Here is a 22,845-nt window from a genome sequence, read left to right on the forward strand (position 1 = left end):
GAAAGAGTGAGTGTTTTCATATTGAGGCTGTGAAACTCTTTTTCAGATGGCGAGAGCGAGAAGGAACTGAAGAGGGGAATGAACTACTGCTGGATCAGTTGATAGTGGGTTCACAAACTGGGCCCATCAAGCAAGAGCTGAGCCAACAGATATGGCGGGATGATGTGACCATCCTGGGCAGATATGTTGCCCCAGCCCTGTGACACACAGCCTCTGATCTGGAGCAACTTAAAAGCCAGATCCAAGTAGAGCTGCAACAGGGAGAGACAAAAGGACAGATGGAAGGCCCTTTTAGCCAGCTTGAGCTTGGAGAAGGTAAAAGTCCTCCTTGCAGCCCAAGAGCCACCAACCCCCCATGCTCATACCTTAGATGGCTAGGTAGCCCCAACATGAGCCCCTCAAGAGAGACAGCAACAGGTAATAGTGCCAGCGTACCAGTTGGGTGCACAGGGCAGACCCATCTGCCGGAGCTGTGGCAAAGCTGGGCACGTCCAATGCCAGTGCCCCCACAGACCATCTGGGCGCAGGAAATTTTAGCGCCCCCATGACTGAGGGCCTAGTGGTGGGGGGTGGGGGGTAGTCAAGATAAAGAGCCCACACTTGAACCAAAGTGTCCTGATGTTTGTTTTGGAGATGAATGGGAAAAGTGTACCATTTGTACTTAACACTGGTCACAAGTTACCTTATTGAGTCTGAGCATGTTTAGGGAATATCTTGAAGACACCCATGTGACCAGTGTGAATGACTCCCCCTGGCTGACTCTGCGTGCTATAAATGGCTTACACAGATTTCACCCAACCCTTCAGACTGTACACTGTTGCTAGCCTGGAAGTGCTTGGCACAGTACTGGCACAAGTACATGACGGTAAGGAAAGAGTAATTGGCTACGCTAGTCGAAGCCTTCACCCCATGAAGCGCAATGACCAGCACTACAGCTCATTCAAATTAGAATTATTGGCCCTGAAGTGGTGGTCACTGAAAAGTTTAAAAACTATCTTTATGGTGCTGAGTTTACTGTCTTTACAGACAACAACCCGTTGGTGCACTTGCAGACAACTCGTCTTGGGACAGTGAAGCAACAGTGGGCAGCACAACTAGCCAATTTCAGATATCAAATACCGGCCAGGTGTCCAGAGCAAGAATGGCTGCCAGATACACAGGAGGGGGCACCAGTGTGTGTAGATCAAATCGCGGTCAAAGGAGGCGAGACGTGGGCAGAGCCGCAGATGAAGGACCCTGGGCTGAGACAACTAAGGCAGTGGAAAGAACAACAGCTCCCATCAGTGAAGTGGTGCGACCCCCTGGGTTCGTATGCTAAGTAGCTATGATGAGACTGGGACCATCTTGTGCTGCGGGACTGGGTCCTGAGGAAGCTGCACCGACATGTGGGCTCTGGGCTGGAGGTTTTCCAAGTGCATGTTCCCAAGCCTGAGGCCAAGGAAGTATGGAGGGCCTACCACGACAGCATGGGCCACCCAAGTATTGAACGGACACTAGTGACACTTCACCAGTGCTGCTACTGGCCTGGGATGAACCAAGAGGTAAAAGAGTGGACTAGTACCTGCCCCCAATGTGTCAACATGAAGGCTGGCCCTGAGGCCCTTGTGCCAATTGCTACATCTTACCTATTTGAAATTGTTGGGGTGGATTACTTGTCCCTGGGGGTGGCCAGAGGACCGCTACGCATATATTCTTGTGAAAACAGACCTGTTTTTTAAGTATACCCTTGCAGTGGCCACACAAGATCAGTCTGCACCCATGACTGCACAAGCCCTGTACAGCAGTCTAATCCAGATGTTTGGACGCCAGGAGCAGATCCTGACAGACCAGTTTAAGTCTCCAGTGATGAAGGAGCTCTGCCACCTCTATGGATGCCATAAGAGTCGCACCACAGAGTACCACCCTCAAGGGAACGGGACTTGTGAGCGCTTCAACCAGACTCCGTTGTGATTGTTGAACTCCATAGCCGAAGTAGATCAAGCCCAGTGGCCTAGAAATCTGCCAGCACTCCTCAAGGCCTACAACAACAACACCCACAGTACCACAGGCCGGACCCGGATTATGTGATATTTGGCAGGCACCCTAGGCTACCTGTTGAATGGACAACTGGCCTGAGGTAGACGACGGAGCCTCACACACAGATGGGCTGTGTAAAGAGACACCAGGATGCTCTGGACGACATGTACCAGACGGGTCAGGACACAAACTCAGCACAGACAGGAATGGGACCAAGCCATGTACAATACATGAGAAAAACTAGCACCTTTGTTTCCTGGAGAGCAGGTGTTGGTGCAAAATTTTCAATAGGGGGCAAGCTGAACCAGAGGTGGCAGCCAGAACCATTTGTGGTGGTCCGGCAGTTACAGGAGGTCCACCCAGTCTATGTGCTGCAACCAGAGGGTAAGTTGAACCAACCCAAACAGTACACTGAAGTAACCTTCAGCTCTGTCCCGTAGATGCTGGGCAAGGCAGCGGAGAGCGAGAATAACCACCTCCACCAGCTCCAGTCCAGGCTGAGCAGCTGCCCCCTCCAACATGGTGGCTCCCAGGGATGTTCTTGAGTGCCACACAGCAGCCTGCAGCAGAGAACAGAGACCCAGCCCAGGCTTATCCACCTGAGTTTATGCTCTCAGTGGCTCAATTTGGATGTGCCCCTGTGCCAGGTATCATACTGAGTAGATGGTCAGAACGACCATTATTAATGAGGGGGGAGGGTTGAAGGGAAGAAAGACGTAAATGCAGACTTTAAGCAGCAGACGCGGGGACGACACGACAGTGAGAGGTCACAGGGGAGGCTTTAGAGACTGAGAGTAGTGGCCAGTCGTGGAGGATAGGCTCGATGGACAGAAGGAATGGACACAGAGCCACCTATCATTGGAGTCAAAGTAAGAGGAGGCGTTCCAGCAACGAGTCATGGCCACATTCACAAGGATCCTTCTCCTCACAACTCCGCTACAGTGACTCCCTGCTTGCCGGCTGCAATACAAGGCCTTAACGCCCCTGGCTGAGAGGTACATTGGACTGGCAGTAATCCTGTTTGAGCCATAGCTGGGACTGAGTTTTAGTGGCCATTTAGTGACACTGTTGCTGTGGCTGGACTGGTGTATTTTAATGTGCTATTCCAGTGCTTTTTATAGTTTTGCTCTCTATATATTTTAGATACTGTTTATATTTTGTTTTAGTTCTCGTTTGTGATTGTATGTTTTAAAATTCATTAAAATTGAGACAGTGGAGAGTTGCTGGTAATATATGAGAGATGCCTGCTCTGCATGCTGAGCAACGAGGTGACTGACTCTATGACATTTCTTTAACCCCCTAACTCTTTCATGCTGTGGTGAAAAGCTCACCAGCTAGAAAAATCCTCGGTTTGTGTGTGTGTGTGTGTGTGTGTGTGTGTGTGTGTGTGTGTTAGAGTGCGGCACGGCTGCATATTTCTGTCCAAACCCGACAGTCATTATGTTTTATTATGTCTGAAACCGAACCGAGCCCGACATTATTTAATTACCAAAGCACTGAGTTTGTGTCACACAGTTGTTATAGTTACAGGCTATTTAACAGGCCGGGCGTGCGCTGTGGGTGCTCTGCGGAGAGGGAGACCTCCATGTTTGAGATGGGAGTGGGCGGTGGGAGGTCCGACGCTTCCAGCGAGGGGAGAGGGAGAAATACAACAAAATAAGATAAAAAAGGAAAAACTTGTCTCCCTCTTTTATTTAATGTTCAGCGTTTTTTCAGCGGAGGCTGGTGGTGGAAGGTCCGAGGCTTCCAGCGAGGAGAGAGGTAGAAACAAACAGCCAATGTGTGTGTGTTATGTTCAGGTGTTGTCACATAAATAACAGTGCCCAAGCAATAAACAGGACAGACAATAGCAATTTATTTATTTTTACACTACATTTTCACTGAAAGCTGACCGAATCCGACCCAAGCCTGAATACAATTTATACATTTTTGACCGAATCGGGTAGCCACACTCTAGTGTGTGTATGTGTCCCCTATTGGGGCCTATCTGAATTTCTGTCTTTGAGAGATATTATTTTGTAATATAACTGAATTTTCTATCCATACATATAACCTTTAAATATATTAAAATTATAAGGCATCTTTGAGTAAAATGCGAGTATCATTTAAGTAGGCTATGTTGTGGCCGGGCCGAGTGTCCTCTTTTTTGGAAATCAAAATATGGTCACCCTAGATGAGTTTAGATTATTAATCAGGGATTAATGATAAGAAACTACTGTATATCTGGAAAGCAAAAGTGAATGCTTATGTTGTATTCCATTTTCCAATACTTAACTTTTACCTCTGGACCAAAAAATTAAGGTCAAAATCTTCACAGGCCAAATTAGTTTTAAATGTCATGGATCCAAATGACCAGTTTAAAACCACAAAACTGACTACCTGTTTTTAGAAGTGAAAAGATTAGTTCACCTATTCTTGAGAATCGGGGCAAATCATGTCCTACCAAAACAAAAACAACTTAAAATTCTAACTTATCAACACACTAATTCTGTTTCTGGGGTAAAACATTATTTTTTGAAGGTTTTATTTATATGAAATTAATGATTTATGAAATATTTTGATCTGCTTTCATTTTTTTAACTTCTAAACTTGCCCTGTGCCAAAGAATAGCCTTGTCCCAAACAAGAAATCACAACTTAAGACAATTCAAAAATGTGTTAATGGCCTTCAAAATCTAAAACCACTGTAACAGTGCATACTGATAACATCAGTGTCAAAATGTACTCTGCTAAAACCGTCTTTGTTTTAAAATATATTTTTTTATGGAAATGTTGGCCATTTAAAGATGTGTCCCAGATTTTTGTCAACTCTGTCAGATTTCTACAAAAACATAATTTAATCATGCATCAGAGCTGGTGTAGGTCATGTACCCACAGGAAAAAAGCTGTGTAATGGGTAAAAATATGTGTGTATACATATATATTTATACATACATAAAGTCATGGGTATGGGCACAGGTAAAAACACAGCGGGCAGTGAGAACAAAAATGTTTTGTTTTTTTTTCAGAATAAAAGAATTGAAAAAGACGTGCAGTATATGTGTTATATCTAGACATCTAAATCACTATTATCAAGCTGCAATTCCCCTTATTTTGAAAGTCAGTGATGCACTTTGAATGTTTGAACCCGTCGTCACCTTTGTCACCGATATGGAGGACTCTAGTGATGAAACTTTGCAGCCTGAGGATGAGGTGGCAGCCTACACTGAGTTCAAGACACCCAAAGGTCCTTTTGTGGTTTTATGGTGGTGTAAGGAGCATGCTAAAATGTTTCCTAACCTGGCAGTGATTACACAGAATATTTTCACCATCCAGGCATCAAGCGCAGCCAGTGAAAGAGACTTTTCCTTCACTGGATTTGTAATTTTAGAACACAGAACCTGGCTTAATGCGAGTGACTGTAGCTTGTGTGTGTTTAATAATAGGTGCAGGTCGGGTCGAGGGACTTTTATTAATGGCTGTGGGTGGGTGCAGTTTGAACTTCGATATAATGATGGGTTACGGATTGGTTCTAGTACTAAGTTTTATGGGTATGGGCAGGCACAGATTTTCAAAAATAGACTTGTGCAGAAATCTGCATCAAAGGGGTTAACTATTAACAGTTGTGTCTCAACCATAACAGAGGGACAGAGGGATGTCATATGCTGTAAAGCCCTGTGAGGCAAATTGTGATTTGTGATATTGGGCTTTATAAATAAAATTGATTGATTGATTGATTGATTGATAACAGGTTGGCTCCCTAGCCCTTCTAAATCCAAACTAAGTAAGAATGATGGTTTAAAAATGAATATTTGATCAGCATTAAGATGACTCTTAGCAACTTTGAAAAATTTAATGGCTCCTCACTACACCTACTGTGAAATGTTTAAATATATAACTTTTTGTCAACTCTGCAAGATCTCATCCATTATAAGGAGTTTGGCCAATTACTTCGTTTAACAGTAAAATTTTTCACAGCATAACTGACAACCAAAAACATTAGGTTTTGTCCCAATAATAATAATAATAATAATAATAACAATAATAATAATAATAATCAGATATGCAAATGGTTGATATGAAAGCAAAGATGTGAATTTGTGACCAAATTCAACACAATTATTCTGCAACTATTTATGAGAAATACTGTAGTTCTATATTAAATATATGGCCTTATCTTCATGAAATTACTGTATTTTGTGTTCTCTTTAGTTGTAAATTAAAATACCATAAAAAAGGTGTGGCTGTAAAAGACTCTTTACAGATGTGTTGTTGTACCTTCACATGTGATGTTTGCCTGGGCCAGGCCGAGCTGCAACACAGAGCGGTTCACCATCAGAGGCTCTCTGATCACCTGGATCCCCTCATTCCCCAGGAGGTTCTCACCCAAATCCAGGACCTGCAGGACCTTCAGCATGGGCTGAAAGACAGCATCATCACAGCTCTTACCTTTCACTAAACACTGCTCAGACTAGAGCCAGATTCACGTTGGACTGGATACCAACAAAAACGGAAGACTTTTAATCAGTATGTGACTTTACCCAACAATGAGACTTTGCTTTAGACTCTTTGTAGTGTGTATCCTTTCAGTATGGGAAAGCTGATAAGTCTTAATCGTCATTATCACTATTATAATAATAATAATTATTATTATTATCATTATTATTATTATTGTTATTTTCATGCAATGATTACTATTCTTTTTCAAAATATTTCCTTTCATTTTAAATGTTTAGAACTTCTGTTTCCACTCTCCAGAGCCACATTAGCAGTGAAGGTTGATTAGCTGGCACATAAAGCTGGGGGTGTCTGGGGCGCAAGAGGCCCATGTTGCCCAACAGCTTGACGAAGAACGTGCCACCCACTCCTCAGTTGCCCCCTCGCCTTGCCACCCTTGTTAAACTCCTCTGGTCACTGCTCTGAAGAGAGAGGGAGCGCGGGGGCGGAAAAGAAGCCAGGAAGGCAACCGACAGACCCGGAGAGCGTCTTCTTCTGAGTTAATTTGCACCACGGTGACAACAAACACACTTGAGAGGGTCCCCCCCTTTTCCTTGCTGAGTTGCAGCACACAGAGGCACCGCCACATCCAACGCGTGGCGAGAAGCTTCTCCGGTGAAGAGGGGAGGAGGAGAGGGAGGAAGAGCATCTCGAATGGATATGCACGAGGGATAATAGCAGACAATTAAAGAGGCGACTGCCTTGTTCAGAGTGTGTGAGAGTCGAGCATGGTTGAAGCCTGTCAAACGTAAACCACAGGAGGGTTGGAGTGAGAAGTTTGAGGGGGGTAAGAGTGTGAAACCACCAAAAACACAGTATGCTTTCACACATGACATACTGGCTTTAAACAAAAAAACAGCATAACACACAAAAAAGGAAAAAAGCAAGGGGCCGTGCATGACATATTCACCTCAGGATTTTTAAAATTATTTATTTTTAAACAAAGAGTAAATTTTCATATCATTGGCCAAATTTTAGAGGTGGAAGTGGATTTTGGTCCACATGTGCTCCCCAACAAGCCACGAGGACAGAGGGGAAAAGCACATACACCAACCAGAAAGGTTAATAACAGCTCTCCTCATCATCATATTCGACACGACCAGCTACGGGTCTAATTATCATCATTATGGCCTGCAAGGACATCTACTTATCCCCATGACTGGCAGGCCGCATGAGCACTCCTGCTTAACACACATCTATTATTTAATCAAACTGTTCCTTCTTTTGGTAGCACTGGAGGAGACAGGGGAAGTCTGTGTGTGTGTGTGTGTGTGTGTGTGTGTGTGTGTGTGTGTGTGTGTGTGTGTGTGAGTGTGTGAACATACAAGGCAGGCCTTTAATTTCTAGCCTTTTGACTTCCACAATCGCCACTCACATGACAGGAAGGTGCAGTTTATGCTGCCAATCAGGTGGAAGGAATGCATGTTATTAGGAGTGTACAGTGAAATGTGTGGAGGCGGGACTATTTTAGAGGGGGAATTCTCCAGATGAGGCCAACACTCTTCATCCTCAGTACCGGATAAAGAGAAGCAGGTATCAGTTGGACTGTTTAACTCAGTTTAACTAACCTAATAGGGCTGCTCTGATTGCTTCATTGTCAGGAATGGAATCAAGAAGATATCTTTCAAAGTTTAGCTTGAAATTCCCTCTCTCTGTTTCCTTTCTTGATAGTGTGTCCTCCCTGAGCTGTGGTGGAGGGACAGTAACATGAAGAGACATTTTGATACTAAAAGACAGTTACTTTTGAAGTTATCCATTTGATTTGTCTTCCAGCTTGCCACCAGCCTTACTAGTGCTCGGGATGCTTCCTTGTTTACTGCTGTCAGCGCATTGACCATGTGATGACAACCTTTCAAAATACATGGGATATGTACAAATTTGGGTACACTACTTGTCATGCCAACATCATCTTGATTTAGAACAAGGACATTTAGTCGTGAGGTATGGAGAACAAAACCCAACGTCTGCATAACGTCATAATGGTGATGTCAACATTAAGGTTGTCAGACATTTAAAATTTTGTCAACCAGATTTTCATTCCAACCAAAATTTAACGTGTGTTTAATCTAAGAGTCCAATGTCTTTCTGACGTCATATTGACATCTGGTGCCAGCTGGGAGACTGCTGACACCTCATGTTAGCTTGAATTAATTCAGCATGGAATGAGGACCATGGATTTTATCTCACATTACTTACATTAGAACAGCATTATGATCAAATCTCTTAGTAAGTTAAGGGTTCAACACAAAAGTTACCTGCTACTTGTAACAACTAACAAGTTATTTTAAGAATGAGTAATGGTGGGATAGTTAAGATAGCAAACTTATTTTATCAAATTATTATTAATAAAGTTACCTGGTGAAGAAAATATGGGCCTCATAATGCTTCCTGGTTGGATCCTACAGCCTCTCCAATAAGAATTTGCAATTCCTAGGATAGTGACTTTTTGCACATGCACATTACGGTTACAGCCACTAGGCACGCGCAAGAAAGTCAGCCGTCACAATGCTGAGCTCCGTTTGTGTTGCTCACCCTGTTGATTTGAAGTGAAGTGTAGATCTGTAACTGTAGCAACTCCACCTCGTCGTCCATCCAGACAAAGTTATCTGTGCATGCTTTCGCCATTGTGTCTTCTTTGTTTTGGTTTGTTATCACCGTGTTGTAGAGGAAGGCGCTTCAGTGCAGGCACGTGATGTCATGCCGTGGTGTTGCTTTGCAAATTTACACTGCCACCCATTGGCCTGGCGTGCGTACTACAGCGTTTTCAGTAGATTTTGCGGCTCCGTGTGAACGGGGATCGTTTCAATAACGTTGTCATATAAACGCATAAGTTTTTTAAAATGCAAAGGACAGACTTTTCCGTTTTTAGAGAAACAGTTGTCGTCTAAACAGGGCCTCAAATTTGCCTTTCCAACATCTCTCTGCACACTTTTGTGTATCTTTGTAGGGTTAATGCGACTTTTATTTGAATAAATGCGTGTACTGACTGTTGGCATTCATTGATTTTGTTCTCAACTAAAAGCCGACATTATGGTTCTTACCAGAGCCTTGGCCAGATGGACCATTCCATTTGCAGTGATCTGGTTGTTCCTCAGCAGTAAGACCTTCACACCTGCTGTCTGCCACCTCAGACCATCACACAGTTCCTCCAGACCTGGATAGTGAAAAAAAGAAGAAGCAAACATTAAATTGTATTAATTAGCTGAACAGGTTCAACTGTACTTCTTAATATTTGAAAGCTAAATCGTACTGAGATGTTACATGGAAGTGAGCTCCAGTAACTATGAGGAAGATAGCTATGCCTAATATTTTCACATGACTCAAAAGAAGTACAGGATGTACATTTTATGTGATGACTGTCTGAAATAAACTTAACTAAACTAAGTAGATAATAAGTTGTTGTGGACGTTTCTAGTTATTTCTGCTAAATTTCTTGTCTATTTTGCAAGTCTTTTGTGGTTACTGTTAGTTGGTGGTGGCATTTGGCTGTGGGTCAGTAATCAGGATGAGGAAATCAACTTGCCAGTCTGGAAGCTCTCCTTCTGCTGACTTCTGCTAGCTAGCTGCTAGCTTGCCAGGTCAAGGTTTTCAAATGTAAACTTCAGTAAACATTGAGGAAAAGATAGAGAAGATGGGCACCAGAAGAACTAACATCCTTCTAGCCACTGTACAGGCTTTAGATAATAAACTCTGTGCCACATCATTTTCTAATAGAATATCAAAATGGTAAGGGTAAAGTCCATTGATTCACTGATGATTGGTTAAATCCTGGACAGCACCATTCAACCAGGTGACTCTTTTCTATATTCTGATCTGACAGAGCAGAGGGCTATGGAGAGATAAGGAGAGAAGGCATGTGCTTCATGGTGAATCAGGACTGGTGTGTTTGTGTCCTGTTCCTGCTTGCCCTTTACCACAGGTGGAATACACACTCTTGTTCACTGCTATAACCCATTCAGACATGGTTGCAAAGTGGTGCTGCCTGCATTTGGGAGGAAAGACCATGCAGCCCTTTCATCTGGCTGTATATGTAAATATATGTAAATAAACTACAATGCATACACCCAGTGGGGTGGAGCCAAGAGATGGAGCCAATCATATACATACATACATACATACATATATACATTTGCTCTGCACTGCATTTTGCAACATGTCAACTTTGCCTCATGTTTAAAGGCATTATGCAACATTCTGGAAACTACAGTGACTAGCTTTCTTTCAGAGAGTGAGATGTGAAGATGATCAAGAAATGACACATAGAGACAAACAACCACTCACGCTCACATTCACACCTATGGACAATTTAGAGTTACCAATTAATCTAGTCCCCAATCTGCATGTCTTTGGACTGTGGGAGGAAGCCGGAGTGCCCGGAGAGAACCCACGCTGACACGGGGAGAACATGCAAACTCCGCACAGAAGGGCTCCCACGCCCGGGATCGAACCGGCAACCCTCTTGCTGTGAGGCGAGAGTGCTAACCACCACACCACCGTGCTGCCCGTCAAGAAATAGTTATACTATGTAAATTGTTTTTACATTTCACCCATCACCTAACAATCACATAGTAATATAGTAATTAATTACATTATGTGCACTTCACACATCGAGTGTAAGTGACACATCAAAAAAGCTGTAATTCCATTGGCTGAGTGTAGAAAATTGTAAACTGTGACCTGTAAATTGGCATCTTCAAGGAATAGTTTGACATTTTGGCAAATATGCTTATTCAAGGTTTTACTGTGTGAGATGAGAAGACTGATATCAATGTCATGACTGTGCATTCAGTAGTCTGACTCAGCGAATGTAGACCGTGGCTATAAGCCTGCCTTTGAGCAATTGATGTAGGCCAGCAGGACATGACTTTTTAGATATCAAATTTTGCCCTGCACATCTTTGAATAAATGTACACTTTTTGTTCTAGATGAACGTCCTACCAGCATCTGCCACAGCATTGCTGCTGAGCTCCAGTGTGTGTAAAGTGGTGTTGTAGCGTAGCAGGTCTCCTAGCTGCAGGGCATCCTGGTAGCTGTTCAGCAGGTTGTTGGTAAGGTAGAGCTCTTGCAAAGCCTTGTTTGACTTCAGTGCGCCAACTACAAGCAGCAACAGAAGAGAGGATCAGGAAAGTTACTCCCTTAAAGTACAATTAGTCTCCTCAAACTTCTCTATTGGTTTGTACGCTGCAAGACAAATACTAGCAAATGTGTTGTGTGACTTTATCATTCGTGTAAATTCTCACTGGTCGAATAATCGCTGTGTTACTTTCATAAGGAGAAAAATGCTACATCAACAGCTTTCCAGGATTAATCCATTATTTCCTGCAGCAGGAGGGACAGGCTAAGTTACCTGTGAAAATGGGGGTGTTGACAGAAAGTTGAACTTGCCCACCCTAGCTCAGCGTCGAGGTGACGCAGACCTCCTGTCAGTTTCTGTGTACCAACGTCATTTCCCTCAGTGGAAACAAAGCTTGAATTTACTTGTATTTCACAGATAAGAAACAATAAATTGTGAGGACAGTAAAGCCTCCACTAAAGTAGCATTTTAATTCTAGTGTGTGATATATCCTTTAGGGATTTATACTTAGGGAATTATCCTGGCTTCGTATGAGCAGAGGAAATCTCCGCTAGCTGCTAGGCTAATTTATACAATGTAAAATGCCATAGGCTGGTGCTAATAATGTTAGCATGTTGTATTTGTTTGGAAAACGTGTCCAGTATAAGACAGTTGTTTTGTCAGTGAACCTTGTGAGCTGTAATGGAGCCACATTAAGTGCCGTTACCTTAGTTACATGTTGCTGTTGTCCCTGGTTTTATGAGAAGAGGAAAAGCTCGCTAGATGCTAGGCTAATTTATACAATGTAAAATGCCATAGACTTGTGCTAATAACGGTAGCATGTTGTATTGGTGGGGAAATGTGCCCAGATAAAGACAAGTGTTTGTCTGTCAATGCTGCGATTTATAGTGAAGCCAATTTGCCTACTTGTGTTTGTAATTGTCTCTATTAAGCCATATTTAATGTGTGTTTTGTATCAACTATATAAATAAAGTTTGATTTGAACTAAACTTTACAGCACTTAACAGTCCTCCACCGCCGACTAGTGTTTTGGAGGTGTAACTGCAGAATGACACAGACACCACCGCAGAAGTAAAAATAACGTGCAGATTTTTTTTCTCACGACTAATCGATTAGTTGAAGATTATATACGACTTTAGTCAACCAAGATTTTCTTTGATTGACTACAGACCTATTAGTTTAGCCCATTAGTTACAGTACTTTTGTACAATAATATAAATTTGTTGCTAGGTTATATTATTACAGGTTACAATAAGCCACCCAGTAGTATTTAAGTTATTAAAATGACCACCTTTATCTGCTGCAGCATCAGTGTTATAAACACATTAGTTAGTTAGGAAAACCTAAAATGTTGTTACAATTGGCCCAGGTCTCCTGATCTGAAAATATTGAGTTAGTCTCTCAGAATAATGAGAAACGTTCTGAAAATAACTAAATAAACTAAACTAAAAAAAATACTTAAATCGTTTCGAAAAACTTGTTCATTAAGAGACTTAAATTTTAAAATAACATTAACATTAATTAAGAGACAAAATCATTTTTTTAGTTTATAATGTGAAAAATTGTAAAATGTCACTTTTATGTGGTAGTTCAGACATCGACAGTGACGATGTATTACCTATTCTCTCATGATGACTTCTCCCATTCTCCCATGACTCCCATCATTTTTTAAATAAATATCTTCCAAAGTCTGAAAATCAGTGTGTAACTATATGTTTGTATATATGTATGTATGTATGTATGTATGTATACTATATGTTTCAGTAGTGACAAATTTTGGGAGAGGAAAAACATTCCAAAACAGTCTGAAAATACAATATAAAAATTTACAGTCATTTTACTAGATATGTGACCTTTACATATGGTACAATATATATAGGGACAAAGTTTTGGAAATAAAACATAAAAAATTCATACAAAAATCCTGGTGGATAGACAGACCACTGTAACTGGTTTCTACAAATTAAAGTTAGGGGCGTTACTAGTCGGCCCAGTATTCTCTACGTCATCGCGGGGGATCTCATTAAAGCTACGAGCCCGGCCAGGTGACGACAGGGACCTGTCACGGAACGTAAATTTGAAGTGGCTCCATCTGTATGTCAATCTCCCAGCACATAACAAGGGTCATACACTTCACTTAATCTGTTGCACTGGTATCTTTCCCTCTAATCTCTCTGCCACTGAGTTCCCTGTTTCTGGTCATAAAGTTGTTCTGTTTGAGGTTCATGCCTCACAATCCAAAATTAAAGAGCATAGGACTATCACCTTCAGAAACAGAAACATCAACCAAATCCTCATACTACTACAACCTCATTAGTACTGCCAAAGATACCAGAACCCTCTTCACAACAGCCAGCCACCTATTCCAACCTCCTAAAACCCTCCCCCCAACACTTCTACTGATCAGTGCTCTGCCTTTCTGGACTTCTTCATTAACGAAATCAACACCATCCACATACAGCTGCAGTCTTCATTCACCTCCTTAAAGGACCCGCCCTGGTCGGTTCCAACAGGCCAACCACTCATCAGCCCCCTCTCCAACTTCACCCCTGCTTCAGAAGAATCCATCTCTGAACTCATCTCACAAAGCAAAACCAACCACCTGTCAGCTTGATTGCTTCCCAACTACTCTCCTCAAAGCCTGCCTGCCATCTGTGTCCCCCATGATCACTGCAATAATCAACTCCTCCCTTACCTCTGAAACTGTACCCCCCCACCCTCAAACTGGCTGCAATGACACCCACCCTCAAAAAAACCCGGTGCCGACCCAGCTGACGTTAACCACTACAGGCCAATCTCGAACCTCCCCTTCATATCCAAAATCCTGGAGAAGGTGGTTGCTGCTCAACTTCAGTCCCACCTCGACGCAAACGACCTCCACGAACCCTTCCATTCTGGTTTCCTCCCAAAACACAGCACTGAAACAGCCCTGGTAAAACTCACCAGTGACCTCCTCCGTGCAGCTGACTCTGGACTGCTCACCATCCTTATCCTCCTTGATCTCAGTGCTGTGTTCGATACCATCTCCCACCCATTACTCCTGGAACGCATGGCTGAAATAGGGATCACTGGTGTTGCACTTCCGTGCTTCACATTATATCTTACTGATAGACAATAGTTTGTCCAGATGAGGAACCACAGGTTGAGCTGCTCTGCTGTTTCACTGAGTGTCCCCTAGGGGTCAGTATTGGGTCCACTTTTATTCATCATCTACCTCATTCCCCTGAGCATAATCTTCCATCACCATGGTGTTCATTTCCACTGCTATGCAGATGACACACAGGTCTACATCTCCACCAAACCCTCCACTGCCCTCCCTCCCACCTCCCTCATCATCTGCCTTGAGGACATCAGGAGTTGGATGAGCAGGAACTTCCTGAAGCTCAACGGAGGCAAAACGTGGCCCTGCTCATCAACAACAAAAACACCCTGGCCAAAATCCAAAGACACATCCCTCACATCATCATTGATAACTTCCCTGTCCCCTTCTCCAGCCACATCAAAAGCCTCGGTGTCATCCTGGACAGCAATCTTTCATTAGAACCACACATAAAAAATATTACCTGGACCACATTCCTCCACCTCCAGAACATTTCCAGACTCTGCCCATCACTGTCCCAGTTCAGCACTTACGTCGTGGTCCACGCCTTTGTTACATTCTGTATTGTCTATTGCAATGCAGTACTCTCTGGCCTTCCCACCAATCTCATCAACAGGCTTCAAGTCATCCAAAACTCTGCTGCCCGGATCATCACCCGCACCAAATCATCTGACCACACCACCCCCATTCTCATCCAACTACAATGGCTCCCTGTTCAGTACCGGATTGATTACAAAAACCTTCTGCTCACTTTCAAAGCCCTCCATAACCTAGCCCCCACCTATCTCTCTGACCTCCTCCGGGAGTACACCCCCTCCCACTCCCTGCGCTCTTCCTCTGCTGGTCTCCTGACCATCCCCACCTCACGCCTCAGCACCATGGGTGCCAGGGCTTTCAGCTGCACTGCCCCCAGGCTCTGGAACTCCCTACCTCCACACATTTGACAGTTCAGCAGCATAACATCCTTCAAATCCCATCTCAAAACCCACCTGTTCAAACTGGCCTATGCACTTTAACATTGACTGTACCTTTTGCTTTTTAAATAAAATGCATTATTATTATTATTTTATTATTATTATTGTTATTGTTATTGTTATTATTATTATTATTATTATTATTAAGGTCCTTTTCACAGGGATAATGTAAAGCTCCCCCATGTTGCACACAACTGAGGAAGATCCTCACTGGAAGGAGGAAAAATAATCGCAGGCATAACCTCTGAACAACAAAGGAGACAGTAGTGATGAGGACTAGATTGTACTGGTATGGACCCCCCACCCTCAATTAGGACACATAGATTGTTTAAAATTGATATTAGATAGGATGCATCGTACAAGTATGTCCTCTGACTGTCAAACATGGGGCCTCCAGGTTGTCACAGTGATTGACAGATGGCGAGTGAACTTGAGCATGAAAACGAGAGCACAGCAGGACTCGCCACCTCCTGCAATTACTGTGGTGAAGATCAAGTGGCACTCCTTCACCATTCTAACATAAACGAGCCATTGTTGACGCCAGAGTTGTGACTTGTCAGCACAGGGGACCTTACACAACACCTGTCAACTTTCAAGGCCCTCTCTTCAAAATATCATTGTGTTTACCATTGTAAGGGTTTTTTCATTATGGTACCTTATCACGTCTTTTATAGTGTTTTGGAGAGATATCTTGTATTTATGTGTGTGTTGTGGGTATTCCCTGTGTATTTGAGTAATGTGTACTGTACTGCTGTACACATCTGTCCTTATTGCCTGGGCCCTCACTGCCCTTGCATCCAGATCGATGCTGCAGATTTGATCAAGCTTGTTGGGCTGCATGTGGAATGCCAACATTGTCATCAGGCACAGTGGGAACCAAATGGTGGAATCGGTGGGATTGATCTGGTCGAGTCCACCACAAGCGCCAAATCCCGCAATCAGAGGCCCCTCCGATCGAAGGCAATGATCCTCAGCCGGGACCCCCCACCAGGAGGGAAGAAGGGGAGGTGGTGGTGGGCTTGCTCTAGGCAGAGAGGATGGGGTGGGTTGAGACAAGCAGGGAAGGAGGAGGTGGATTGTGAGACCCTAAAATATCAAAGAGATCCAGGAAATGGCTGAAAATGTTGAAGGAACAAGTTGCTGTCGAGAAGAGTGGGCAACATACTGCGTCCATTTGGTCCTTTCTCTGCTCCCAACTGAGAGGAGATGAGAGGTTGTGTTCACAGATCTTTTTGTCCCAGAGGTACAGGGATTATTAAACCATGACTTTTGATGAAGGACAAGATTAAAAAAAAACAAAAACAAAAAAAAAAGGATTGTGATTTTTGTATTTTGTATTTTGTTCTGTGTGTGCGTGTTGTTTTTGGCCTTATAATGCTCAGATTGTCCATGTTTGTGTGTGTGTGTGTGTGTGTGTGTGTGTGCGTGTGTGCGCGTGTCCATCCATGTACAGCACTCTGAGTGCTCTCCTCTGAGTGTTGTGTTTGCCCTGTGATGAGTAGATTTATATGTGTGTACACACAACCAGTTATGTATTTGTGTGGGATGTGGGTGTCATATTCTAATTTTCACTCCCTTATAATCCTTCTTGATTCTAAACCAGCAGCCAATCTGTAGCCCCTTTTACACTGCCTGTTCAAAGTGGGAATCTCACACCATTATGCCCCCACCATTCTGTACATAAGGTACCATAGTGCCTTTAAGCCACTATGGGAGGTAGTAACAGTGCCGAAACGCTGTCTGTCTAAACAGGACAGCCGACAGGACGGGATCATGGGCAGCATGGGTGTAACATTTTGACAACATATTATATGTGCAACCCACCACAGGAGATTTGCAAAAAGACGAAAAACAGCAGCCGAAAATGTCCTCAATTTGGGAAAACAATGAGGTCAAGGAGCTCTTTACCCTCCTAGCAGAGAACGACATAAGCTGCCATATAACAGAGACAGTAAATGATTGTCACTGCCATGTTAATAAAGCACTGCTGACATATCTGTTATATGTCACATGAGAGGCCGACGCTGTGGTGGTTAAACAAGACCATCACACATCTTTTGGTTCCATGATGCTAGCATGCTGTCTAAAGTCACACACTGGAGCAGAATGATGCCACTGTTGTTTAGTTCTGCATAAAAATGGGACTTCATAGTGACCCCACAGGGCATTCTCTGTGTGCGTTAGTGTGTATGTATATATGTTTTTGTGGTGGCATGTGAGCTTAATATGTGTCTCTCAGTGTATATTTTTGTTCAAGAGACTAAACATGTCTCCAAAGTGTTTAGTGAATATACGTGTGTGTGTGTGTGTGTGTGTCCTGGCTGCCAGAGCCTTTATAGATGTGTGCAGCGGTGTGTAAAGTGACAGGTAAGAGATTAGGCCTGTAATCCGGGTCCAGACCTGCAGAGAGGGTCACAGGTCAAAATCTGGTCCTGCTGGCCATAGGACAGCCCCCCCGCCCCCTCCCCCTCCCCCGCCCACACACACACACACACACACACACACACACACACACAAGCAATTTTCCCACACTAAGCACTCTGAATATTACTAATTTATGAGTGTGTTAAATCATTTTTGTGTGCAAGCATGGACTGGAAATTCATACATGCTAACATGTATTTGTAAATGTGCATGCATGTGTGTGTGTGTGTGTGTGTGTGTGTGTGTGTCTGCGTGCGTGCGTGTGTGTGTGTGTGTGTGTGTGTGTGTGTGTGTGTGTGTGTGTGTGTGCGTGTGTGTGTCATACCCAGTGTGTATAGCGGCATGCCGCTGAGCTGGGCATTGTGCAGGTGCAACACTGTGAGCTGGCTGGTCAGCAGAGCATTAGCTAGAGACTGGGCTGGGTAGTCAACCATGGGAACATTACACACATCCAGTCTGGACAGACGCACACTCTGAAACACATATACATGTAAAAATGAATTAAATTAAATGAACACACAAATAAACTACACAAAGTGTAAAGGAGTGCCTAATCTGTCCTAAAGTGAAGAAAGAACAATGTATGGTGGAGAAAAAAGCTTCAGTGTCATTCAGGTTTGTCAAAGTATAAAAAGGTAGTAGTGATATGACACTCCTGTCTGTCACCAAACACTTAAGAGAAATCAGGAGGAATTACAAAATACGCCTGATTGATAGGACAGTCAGGTCAGTACTGTAGGATGTTTGAGATAGCGCTTACTCACAAGCACCACCTGGTGTTGTAAATCATGCAGCACATCTACATCTTAATGTCACCATCAACTGCTTTAAACTAACATTAGCATTAGCATTAGCAAACTCACGTGGTTCGTAAAAGTTATTTTCCACTTAATGTGAATGTTACTGACCTACCTTTGTACAGTTACATCGAAATATTAACCTTATATTGTTAACCGTCCTGTCACTAGTGAACTTTGGTCAGAAAATCACTTAAAAAGTTTAATGAATGAATTAATGAATGGATAAGGTTTAAAATGGCGTTTTCACACACTTCAAACATGCACACTATCACAACATCAACTTAGTTTATGGCAGAGTGCACTCCCATCAATACAGCAATGTGATTGGCTGATATCTTTCCCTGTCCCGCTTTCATTAAAGCATGCGATTGACTCTTAAGCAGGATTTATAGTTATGCAACAGACCCTACACTGTAGCCTACGCACGTCGCCTACACGTCGCCTACGCACATTGCCTACACACGTCACCTATGCAAGTTTGCCTACGCCGTTGTGAGCAATTATACTTGTGCAGTGGTCTGTCTTTGTCACTCTGCAGTTACACCTCTAAAACACTATTCAGCGGCAGAGGTTTTTGTGAAGTGCTGCTGTGAAGTGTAGTTGATTCAAAACACACCACACAAGTACAAGCTTCACTTTAACTCACAGCATTCACAGACAAAGCACTTGTCTTTATTTGGACACATTTTCTCCACAAATACAACATGCTGACGCTATTAGCACAAGCCTATGGCATTTTAGATTGTATAAATTAGCCTAGCGGCCAGCGAACTTTTTCTCTTCTCATATAAAACCAAGGACAACAGCAACAATTAACAATAATAACAGTGCATAATTTGGGTCCATTACAACTTACACCATTCACCGAAGCAAATGTCATACTTAGTACGTTTTCCAAAGAAATACAACATGCTAACATTATTAACACAAGCCTATGTCATTTAACTTTGCATGAATTAGCCTAGCGACAAGCGGAGATTCCTCTGCTCATATGAAGCCAGGATAAATCCCACAAAGTACAATAAGTCCCTGAGGGACAAATTGTTACAAAACTTAAAATGCTATTTTTGTGGAGGCTTTATTGTCTTTACAATTTATTGTTTATCTGTGAAATGAAAGTAAATAAAAGCTTCATTTCCACTTAGGGAAATGGATCAGCTCACAAAAATAGACAGGTCTGTAGTCATGTTTCCATCAGCCTGTTTAGATGCGCATCTAGAAGTATCACATCGGAAAATTATGATGGAAACGCCAAAATTCAAATTAAAATCCCTTGATTCGCACAAACTAAAATACGCTCCCATTAGCTGGGTTTTGGTTGATTCGAAAAAATGTTGATTCGCAAAATGGGGGATGGAAACAGTTATGTTCGAATTAAGTCTGACGTAGCACACCTCTCTCCATGGTGACATCCACACTCCGGGTCGGGAAGGCGGTAACGCATTTACAAGCTGGTTGCCAACCGCCAGAAAATGTAGAAGAAGAAAAATGCGAGACTTGTTTTGTTTCCAGTTCTGCAGAAAATTCGTACAAGTTCGTAGTTTTCACCAAAGTCCATACACTTAATGGAAACACACAGGATTCATATTTCTTTTAATGCTCATTTCCCAATGATTCAAATCACTTTTGGATGGAAACATAGCTTGTGTCGCCACGACGTGTAGTTAAATTTCAGGGGAGTTGCATATCAGGCTACGGCGTAGGCTACGGCGTAGGCTATGGCGTGGGTTATGGCATAGGCTCTGCACTGACATGGAGCCTATGCTGTAGCCACGCCGTATAAATTCCGCATTAGGGGGGTAGGGACAGCATGGGTCGGAGCAAAGGAGATGGGTCCCAGCAGCGGAGGTGGGGTCTGAGCCAGAGTTCTGCAGCCAGACCCTTCTCAACCAGTCACGTAATACATTTTAAAAATAAATGCAGCTAATTGTAATCAGTTACAATTACTGCGAAAAAAATATGTAATTAAATTACAGCTACTAATCAAAATGTTGGTGATTATAAAGGAGTTACATCCAAATATATTTGGGATAAAAGTAATCAAATGTAACAGTGCATCACATTCTCATCCCAATGCAAATAAATAAAGTCAAATACCATCAGCTTGCCAGTGGCCTTACACATATAAATGTGACTGGCTAGGTACCCTCCTGCATCTGTTCTGGATGTTCATGGACAGTGTGTCAGTTTATGATTGTTACATGCATACAGTCTTTCTCAAAATAAACTCTTAGCACAGGAAAAAATACTTCATTTTTAGGTTAAGGCAACACAAGCATGTGCTTAGGTTCAGAAAAAAACAAAACATTGTGGTTTGTCTTAATATTCACATGGGAAATAAACAGCAGACTTCCCAGTAAAAGTTTGGAGTTTGTTGGACCTTCCACCTTCCCTCCTGCCCACCTTATACAGACTTTCTCACCCTTTATTAGGGATGCACAATATTGTTGTTTTTTTTTTGCCAATATCCAATATGCTGATATATAACAACTCATTTGATGGATACTGATCGATATGTCCACTTTTTTCCCCACCTAAATTTAGTGATCATCAAGTCTCTTCTGTAATGGAATCAACATCATACTATGCCTGCATACTCTTATCGTGATGGCCCACATGCAGATGGAGACATGAAATAGAATGCTTTTCAATATATATTATGGTAGTTGGCAGCATTGGTACACACTCCCAGTGTGTATCACTACCAGCGTCCACTGACAAAGCATTGGTATTTGACAAGTTGCTGCCTGCTGCCTCTAAAACTGACACATCTGGTGCATATCAAACTGCTGTGACAGGTGCCTCTCTGTGTCGGTTTCTGATGCCAACATCACTGACAAAGTGGTGGTATTTGAGGAATTGGAAGTGAGAACAACCTGGACAGTGAGACCTGAGTGCGTTGCCCTCCAGACATGAATTTCATCTTGGTCACATGAACTCACAAAATAGAAAACTGCTTTCCTAAAGTAGTTTGCCAATTTGACAAAGCACGTCAGTTCTCTTAACAAGCATCAGATTACAATGCCAAAGAACTGAAGATACCAAAGCAGTGAAAACTGTTTAAAAGTAAGTTTATTTCAAGAACTCCTCGACGGTTGGCACAGAGAAAGATTCCTTATTTTGACAAAATAATCTTAACTCAAAGTCATGCTCAGAGTCCTTACATTGTGTTCCTCATCCTGTCCCGCTTTGATCACACAGACACGAAAGTCAGTCAGTGGTAACATTTGGACTGATTGTTTCTCACCCCACAGCTAATCAGTTATGCCTGCTAATGCTATCTGTGATGCCACAGTAATGCTATGTGTGTGTTTTGATGTGTTTATGCCGGTGTTCGCAGTGGGAGAACTTCTCACCCTGTTTGCTCTGCCCTGCATCTTCAAACCATGTAACGTGCAACAAACTCACTTTCTAGGATGTACATTATCCCCCAGAGAAAGCCTACAAGAAAAGATTACTATTCCACTGCGTCAGCCAACCTGCTTTATCAAATGAGCGAGGGCCCTCCAACACAATGTTCCCATACTGCTGTTGTCAGAAATGTCAAGATGGGTTGTAGATTCATAGTACAAAATCATATCCAGCAAGGATGATGCTCCCTGGAAGAGAAAAAAATGGTGGGGAGAAAAAAAATGAAGAAAGCAAGGCCCCAAATTTGACAGGAATGTTATGAAGTTCTTTTGGAAAGAAAAAAAATAGCCTCTAATCTGATACAGGGGAAGGCCTGAATATGAAACTGTATTGGAAGAGCGAAGATGAGGAAAATAAGTTTTGCTCATAAAACTCACATTTTCTTCCAGTTGGGCTGCCTGCAGATTGATGAAATCAAAGTGCAGCGATTTCAGAACGACTTCCAGAGCTTCACAGGAGCGGTGGTCTAATCGCTCACCTTGATAGAGGCAAGCAATCAAACGGAAGATAATTGGGAGGCTGTTTGCTAACAGACGAAATTGCACGGCTCTAAATGCGCTTTATCCTTTTT

General features: G+C 42.8%; 1 protein-coding gene across 1 annotated transcript in view; it reads right to left on the bottom strand.

Annotated features, from left to right (window-relative positions):
* The window catches only part of si:dkey-288a3.2 (protein phosphatase 1 regulatory subunit 37), a 111,858-nt gene that overhangs the window by 53,257 nt on the left and 35,756 nt on the right, over positions 1-22,845 (bottom strand). Inside the window, exons 4-9 of the mRNA XM_049596302.1 lie at positions 22,652-22,752; positions 22,343-22,462; positions 18,389-18,536; positions 11,430-11,585; positions 9,533-9,645; positions 6,273-6,414 (exon numbers count right to left, since the gene is read on the bottom strand). Coding sequence (XP_049452259.1) covers positions 6,273-6,414; positions 9,533-9,645; positions 11,430-11,585; positions 18,389-18,536; positions 22,343-22,462; positions 22,652-22,752 — 780 coding nt within the window. The remainder of the gene's footprint in view (positions 1-6,272; positions 6,415-9,532; positions 9,646-11,429; positions 11,586-18,388; positions 18,537-22,342; positions 22,463-22,651; positions 22,753-22,845) is intronic.

Source organism: Epinephelus fuscoguttatus, linkage group LG14, assembly GCF_011397635.1.
Source record: "Epinephelus fuscoguttatus linkage group LG14, E.fuscoguttatus.final_Chr_v1".
Classification (NCBI taxonomy): Eukaryota; Metazoa; Chordata; class Actinopteri; order Perciformes; family Serranidae; genus Epinephelus; species Epinephelus fuscoguttatus.